Here is a 7,952-nt window from a genome sequence, read left to right as displayed (position 1 = left end):
CCGGGCTCAGGGGAGACGCCTCCTGCGCCCGGTACAAGGTTGGATCAGGAGGGGCACAGGCTGGCGCGGGTGCGGCCCCTGCGCAGGTGTACCCGCCTCATGCGTACAGCATACGCAGCCGTTTCCCGCCGCATCCAGACCCTCTGCAGCTCCGGTCGTTGGGAGCACCGCCGCCGCCTTTCCGCGGGTGCGCAGCTTCGGGACAGCGGAAGCCGCAGAAGGCGGCAGGACTCCCTCCCACCCCTCCGCCAGGAGTCTGGCCAGGCAGCTCCGTACCCCGCGGGGTCCCACGGCACCGGGTGTGGGCTGTACCTGCCATCTGCAGCGGCCGGGCGGGGTGCAGGGGGCTGAGGGGGTCCCCGGCGCCCAGGCTGGCCCGCTCCACCACGTCGTGGTCCGCCCGGCAGAAGAGGCCGTCCTCCCGCAGCGCGAATTCATCGCCGGGGATGAGCTGACGGCTGCAAGCCACACAGCGGAAACACTCGATGTGGTACACCTTGGCGCGGGCGCGCATCACGAAGTCATTCTTGCTGAAGCCGATGCTGCACTTGGCGCACTTGATGCCGTATAACCTGAGCAGGGCCCAGCCCAGAAAGAAGGAGAACAGAAGGAAGGAGGGAGAGCAAGGGAGGGAGAAGGGGTGGGCAGGAAAGGGGGAGGGAGGTGAGAGTGGGGAGGCAAAGAAAGGAAAGGGGAAAAGAAAGAGAGGGTTTCACTTCAGGTCGAGGGCAGCCCCGTGGCCTCGCGTAGAGGCACCACACGCAGTCGACTAGTTAAATGCTCTTTGAAAATGTGGAAGCGAGAAGAGGAAAAGAATAAAGCGGCTTCGTTTGCTATCAGTGCCCTGATACACACAACATAAAAGGCGCTGGGGCTCCGGACACACCGATGGGCAAGGAGAGGCGAGAGGCAACGGCTGGCGGAGGTGGAAGGCGGAAAAGGAGAGAAAACAAAAAAAGCTATCCCCTTCCCTCCCGGAGAGATGCCGACCTCCCTCCACTGTCCCAGCGCCCGGGCTGCAGCAGGGCCTTCCTTTCTTTCTCACGACGGGGCGACCTGACCTCCCCTAGCCCGGGGATGAACCAGACACGGGGTACAGGGCGGGGTGATGTAAGGCGAGGCTGCTGAAGTTGCCACACAATCTTCAGGTAGTGACATCCTCAACAAATGGTGTTATTTTTTGTGAGAAACTCACTCAGGACTTCTACTGCTTACTGAATGCCCAGGCTGCAGGCATTTTAGCTTCTGGGATACGACAGGGGTGGGTGGCCCTATCAGCTGCCGCAGTTTTTCACCTCGTCTTCTGTCACCAGGTCCATCTTATACAAAAATATAGGCAGACACATAGTGCCTTATATATGTGTATATATACATACATGCATATGTGCTCACATGTATAGTAGTGCAACATCTCGCCCCTTCTACAAGGCATTTTAGTTGCTCTGGCTCTGCAGCTTACCCCTGCCTCAGCCTCCCTGCTCCATCTAGCCTCCTGCTGCGGCTCAAGCCTTCTGGCAGCAGTGGAATGAAGGGCAGCCTCTTGCTGACAGCCACATACAGCATATACTGGGTTTTTTGGGAGTTAACATGCTGGATTGGGTGGCGGGTTCCTCGTCTCCCATGGAGGAGAGGGGGACAGTTCATCTGCCAGTAGATGAACATGAAAAAATGCTCCAGCTGGGGTGCCTAGAGCTGGGGTGTTTCGGCTCTCATCGAGTCAATTTCCCTGTTATTATGTAAAATTAGCACCTTTCTGCAAATGTACGGATACATGCACATATGCTCACACACCATCCACAGAGCTGTTTTTCATACTGGTCTAATGTTAATCCCTACACATTTCCTCACCAGTACACTTCCGCAAGATATACAGTCTGTTATGTATGCCTATGGGTACAATTGGTCATTTACACACATCTTTAGCTGCTATGGTTATAAAGATGTTCTTACACTATGATCTCATATTTCCAAATTAAAACGTTTTGAGAAGAAAAAACCAAACAGATATATGGCAAAAGAATAGAGCCAACACGAACTGTATGCATTAATAAGATACAAAAGTTGTGGGGTACTTTCATGCCTGACACATACAGATTGGCTCACAATCTAATTTAAAGTCGACTGGCATATAACATACATGTTACTTTTAAAACTGTAGCAAATGCAGCTACATGTCGCTTTCTTATTAACTTGAAAGAACTTCATTTTTGTTGTTGTTTAAATTTCACCCGCAGAGGTAAGAGTGTACATCTCTGTCCAAGTATTTTCCTTTCATTTGAAATTAGCAAAAGCACAACGATTAAAAGCACAGTTTAAGAAAGAAGAGAGGGAGAAAAAGAGAGGGAGAAAAGAGAGGGAGAAAAGAGAGGGAGAAAAGAGAGGGAGAAAAGAGAGGGAGAAAAGAGAGGGAGAAAAGAGAGGGAGAAAAGAGAGGGAGAAAAGAGAGGGAGAAAAGAGAGGGAGAAAAGAGAGGGAGAAAAGAGAGGAGAAAAGAGAGGGAGAAAAGAGAGGGAGAAAAGAGAGGGAGAAAAGAGAGGGAGAAAAGAGAGGGAGAAAAGAGAGGGAGAAAAGAGAGGGAGAAAAGAGAGGGAGAAAAGAGAGGGAGAAAAGAGAGGGAGAAAGGGAGGGAGAAAGGGAGGGAGAAAGGGAGGGAGAAAAGGGAGGGAGAAAAAGGAGGGAGAAAAGGGAGGGAGAAAAGGGAGGGAGAAAAGGGAGGGAGAAAAGGGAGGGAGAAAAGGGAGGGAGAAAAGGGAGGGAGAAAAGGGAGGGAGAAAAGGGAGGGAGAAAAGGAGGGAGAAAAGGGAGGGAGAAAAGGGAGGGAGGAAAGGGAGGGAGGAAAGGGAGGGAGGAAAGGAGGGAGGAAAGAGAGGGAGAAAGGGAGGAGAAAGAGAGGGAGAAAGGGAGGGAGAAAGGGAGGGAGAAAGGGAGGGAGAAAGGGAGGGAGAAAGGGAGGGAGAAAGGGAGGGAGAAAGGGAGGGAGAAAGGGAGGGAGAAAGGGAGAGAGAAAGGGAGAGAGAAAGGGAGAGAGAAAGGGAGAGAGAAAGGGAGAGAGAAAGGGAGAGAGAAAGGGAGAGAGAAAGGGAGAGAGAAAGGGAGAGAGAAAGGGAGAGAGAAAGGGAGAGAGAAAGGGAGAGAGAAAGGGAGAGAGAAAGGGAGAGAGAAAGGGAGAGAGAAAGGGAGAGAGAAAGGGAGAGAGAAAGGGAGAGAGAAAGGGAGAGAGAAAGGGAGAGAGAAAGGGAGAGAGAAAGGGAGAGAGAAAGGGAGAGAGAAGGGAGAGAGAAAGGGAGAGAGAAAGGGAGAGAGAAAGGGAGAGAAAAGGAAAAGGAAAAAGAGAGAAGAGAGAAGAGAGAAGAGAGAAGAGAGAAGAGAGAAGAGAGAAGAGAGTAGAGAGTAGAGAGTAGAGAGTAGAGAGTAGAGAGTAGAGAGTAGAGAGAAGAGAGAAGAGAGAAGAGAGGAAAGAGGAAAGAGGAAAGAGGAAAGAGGAAAGAGGAAAGAGAAAAGAGAAAAGAGAAAAGAGAAAAGAGAAAAGAGAAAAGAGAAAAGAGAAAAGAGAAAAGGGAAAAGGGAAAAGGGAAAAGGGAAAAGGGAAAAGGGAAAAGGAGAGCTGGGTTTTGGCCATGGTAAAATTATGAGAATAATCTCACATTGGAGGATTAATTTGCTTTTGAATTGTGCACTAGAGAACGAAACACTCAAGTGCTTTATTGAATTTCAGAGTTACAAAGACTCTAGACATAATATCTTAGGAAGCTAGTTATGTACTAGCTCAAAAAACTTTCAGAAAAAAAAAAAAATACTGTCCATACCCCAGTGTCGTACAAATTTCTGGTTTTGCAGTAGAGACACTGAAATAGATCAGCATGACCCAGGAACACAAATAATAAACACACTCGAAATTCCTGCTTTGGTTTCTCCACAGTGTCAGGATTGGCAACTCTCACATTTTATCAGTTACCAGATTTTAATGTGAGGAAGGAAGCGGTTTCATTATCTAAATATACCCAATTGTTCACGAACAGGTGATGGGCAATTTGATCTGCTCTGTCTAATTCATCAGTACAGATAAGATAAGAAAGAAAAGGCAGTCAGAGATCACCAAAGGGGTTAATATTTAAAAAGATTAAATGTCAGTTATTTTAGCGAAGAAACATTTCAGTCTAGGTTTTAACCTCCCCATAAGACAATCCTTCATTCTGAAGAAAACTTCGAGTTTGTTTTCCTTCTGCCTTTTTTTTTTTTTTTTTTTTTTTTCCAAATACGCCTAGTTAAGAAGAGGTGGGGTGATTTTGCCCCGCCGTGTTTATTTTTATGGCATACATACTTGAAGCCTTTCTCATTAATACCATTATTCTGTTGCAAAACCACGAAGATCTGCATTTCTCAGCTTGTGTTAAAAAGCGATCAATTCCATGTTGCTCATAATATCTGTTGAAAATATTCACTGGTACCTACGATTTTCCACGGTATTAGAATGACAGAATACATTGTCAAAGTCCTCAAAAGGGTCCCACACTGTAGCTAGCTGTTTGCGAATGTGCTTTTGCTTAGACAGAATTTATAATTTGAATCCGTGGAGCAAAAAACTTGACCGCTCTAACTTTTTTCTAGCTTGTCTACTTTTTAGGAAATCACTTAAAAAATACCAATTTTCTGTTTATCTTCTTTCTGCCATTTTTTCCTCTTCCTGCCTCTGTCCGATTTATAGTTAAATAAATAAAAAAAAAAAAAAAAAAAAAAAAACCAAACTAAACAAACCAACAAACAAAACCAAACACAAAAAGAACCCGATCAAAAACCAAACCAAACCAAAACCCCCCAACTCCAAACCAAAACAGAAAACAACAAAAAAACACCACCCAAAAAACTACAACCAAAACCCGAACCGAAACAACAAACTCCAAACAAACCCCAAAAGAACGAAACAAAAAACAAACAAAAAACCCCCAAATCAAACAAAACCCCAAATCAACAGGACCCCTCTCCCCCCACAAACAATAAAGAAATACCACCGAAGAATTAAACAATGTAAATGGCGTACCTGATATAATCTCTTTTACAGTAGGTTTTGCCATCCCTAACAAAGCACGTACAGGTTTCGTCCAAATACTGATTACATTCTGCACACTTCAAACACGCCGCATGCCATTCCAAATCCGGAGAAACCCTTAGAATATACTGATCGTGAATCTGATTGCCGCAACCAACACATAGGGAAATCAGGCGTTTTTCTGAAATGAAAATAAATACATGATTGACTAACCGTTTACTCTCCTACAGAGATAAACACACTTTTAGTGTCGTTCCCTTATAGGGCGTATTCTGAGTGGTTTGTATTTATTTATTTATTTTTTAAGAGTATTACACTTTTGGATGGTAATTGAAGTATACCATCAAAACCTTGCCTCATGTAGAAAGGAGGCGGAACATATGTTAAAATGAAGATGTGAGCAGTCTTCGGGGTGAAGGTCCTCATTTCGGAAGCCTTGCACGGAATCAGAACTCCAAACTCCCTTTTTTTTTTTTTTTTTTTTTTTTTTTTTTTTTTTTTTTTTTTTTTTTTTTATTTTGTTTGCTTGTTTGGATTCCTCACCTTACAAGGGAGAGCACCTGTATGTTTGATTTCAGTTTTTAAGAGGCTCTGATTTGGAACGCTGAAAGCGTGGCTAGGTGCCCTTCTCATTCAGTCCTTTGGCACAGAAGAGGGGACTCGAGGCTGCTAGCAAGAGCGAGCATCATTAAGGTTGTCACTTGCTCTTTTTTGCAAGCCTAATGCTAATTCCCCTAAACGGACTAGACGATGGCTTGTCGTTCAGCCTCACCGCAGTCTAACACGGGGAGAATTTAAAGCTATCTGGATGGAGATCCCATTAAAACCCTCTCTGATTCCCAAACTGGAAAACAGAGCAGGACTCCAGGCTATTAACATACAAGACTACAAGGTTAAAACACAGCACGCATGCAGGCATGGCAACAAAGGCACCTTCTCTACCATTCAAATGAAGGTTATCTCTTTAGCAGTTCTCCTGCCTGAGACGATTACAACAGACAGCACATTTATTTCAACAACGGTAAAAATTCCGCCTTACTTTTTGGTGGGTCTCCCATGTCTCCCATATCTGTAAGAAGGTGTAATGTCCACAGTGAAATGGTGTACGGTTTTGTTTTTAGACCCCCAAATAGGTTTGAGAGCTGTCGCTAGAAGTAAAAATAATAATAAAAATAAAAATAGAAGTAGTAACAACAAAAGCGAAAGAAAGAAAGAAAGAAAGAAAGAAAAAAAAAGATACTCAAAGGAAAAAAATAAAAAAGATGAAGAAGAAAAAAGGCAAAACAAAACACCACCGGCGTGGGAGATACTGTCAGGGCTGCAGAGAGCGAAGGGACTCGTGGAGAGGCGCGATGCGGGGCGCGGCGCCGGAGGCACGGCGGGTTCCGGCTACGCCGTGCGGCGCGGGAGAGGCGCGGGAAATGCGCGGGAAATGCGCGGGGGAGGCGCAACGCGGCGCGGTGTGGCGCGGTGCGGTGTGATGCGGTGCGATGCGGCGCTGTGCGGTGCGGTGCTGTGCGGTACGGTGCGGAGGCGCGGCAGAGCCGGACTGGGCGCTGGCGGCTCGGGCACTCGCCTTGCCCTTATCTCTTACTCAAACTTCTCTGCTCCAACTCAGCCCTCTCGCCATTGGCCTGACGTCATGCGTGGAGACGTCACGCCTGCGCGTCGCCCATTGGCTGCGGGCACCGCGGCGCAGCTGTTCTGATTATCATATTTCAGCGTCTGGCGGCGCGGCTGCCCCGACTCGGGCTCTCAGAGGCAACTTTTTCTCGCTCCTCATTTGTATTTCTCTTTATACTTTCTTCGTGTCGCTCTCCTCTATCCCCGTCGCTTATCTCCCGTCACACCTTTCATTTTCCTTCCCGGCCCCTCTTCTGCTCCTCTACTTCCCCCTCTCCGACTTGTCACTTCCATTATATATATATATATAAATTTTTTTTTTTCTTGTAGGGAAAGTGGTGTTGTTGCTAATTCAAATATTTCCTTTTCCTTTCCGAGCGTTTATCTGTGCTGGGTGGAACGCATGCTCCAGTTTGCCCAGGCGAAGCTGCCCTGGGTGGAGGGTGAGCGGGTGAGGAAGCAAGCAGGCTGTCTGGGCATGGCCCCAGGCGTGAGATAGGACTCTGTATGGCTGGTATAGTTCTTCAGCCTCCTTTTCTCTTAAAATCGCAGATAAAAGCTTCATGTATTTCTGTAAAACACAAGATCGGAGAAGGCACAAATATTTACCTTGTCTCTCAACACTTCCTCAATTTTATTTATGTTTTCAAATCCCTTTTAGATCCTTCCCCCCACCCCCCTTCTTTTTTTCCCCTTCTCATATCTGTAAATAGAAACTCATCCTGTGTTTAGACGGCTGGGTATGGAGATTTTCAGAGAAAAGTCAAGAACTTCTCCCTTTCCCGGTGGAGAGTCCCTTAAAATTCTTATTTAGTTAAAAAAAAAATGCCGGGGTGGGGAAGAGAGGAGACGAAGACTCGGCTGTTTTGAGCGGCTCTGCGACGCTGCTCCCTGGAGGCGATGTGGGAAGGCCGGACCCGGGAGTCGCAGCTGGGCGCGGTGCGGTGCTGCACCCGCACCCCCGGCCACGCACCGGCGCATGGGCACCCGCCGCCCGCCCCGCCGGGGACCAGCCCCGAGGGGCTGCGATCCCGAGCAGACGGTTATCTGAAAGCTTCCCAAACCAGGGAAAAATACACCTTCCCTTAAGGATTTCTTTGTGTATGTTTTTCAAAGGGCAGGCTCCGCTTAGGCTACACAGCGCCTTCTCTTTACTCTCTGAGTGGAACTGTGCCCACTCTCTAGCGCCCACACCAAACCCTTCTGAATCCCCCTCATCTTAAACTTCCTCTTTCAGTTTTGTTTAAATCCCATTTTTGTGTTCTGTTTGGTCTGTTTCACC

The 7,952-nt window shown here is 47.2% G+C and overlaps 1 protein-coding gene across 1 annotated transcript; it reads right to left on the bottom strand.

Annotated features, from left to right (window-relative positions):
* Positions 1-97: 97 nt before the first annotated feature.
* On the bottom strand, positions 98-6,114 carry ISL1 (ISL LIM homeobox 1). The gene is made up of 3 exons (XM_030466890.1): positions 6,087-6,114; positions 5,039-5,228; positions 98-572 (listed from the first exon to the last, which is right to left on the bottom strand). The coding sequence occupies exons 1-3, from the start codon at positions 6,112-6,114 to the stop codon at positions 98-100; spliced, it is 693 nt and encodes a 230-aa protein (XP_030322750.1).
* Positions 6,115-7,952: the final 1,838 nt, after the last annotated feature.

This window comes from Calypte anna, chromosome Z, assembly GCF_003957555.1.
Source record: "Calypte anna isolate BGI_N300 chromosome Z, bCalAnn1_v1.p, whole genome shotgun sequence".
Taxonomy (NCBI): Eukaryota; Metazoa; Chordata; class Aves; order Apodiformes; family Trochilidae; genus Calypte; species Calypte anna.
This window is presented reverse-complemented; position numbering and strand designations above follow the sequence as displayed.

Coding starts and splice junctions, on each gene's coding strand:
- ISL1 (XM_030466890.1), bottom strand. CDS start 6,114: ATGGGAGACATGGGAGACCCACCAAAAA. Junction 5,229..6,086: donor CATGGGAGACCCACCAAAAA/GTAAGGCGGAAT, acceptor TTTTCATTTCAG/AAAAACGCCTGATTTCCCTA. Junction 573..5,038: donor TGTAAAAGAGATTATATCAG/GTACGCCATTTA, acceptor GGCCCTGCTCAG/GTTATACGGCATCAAGTGCG.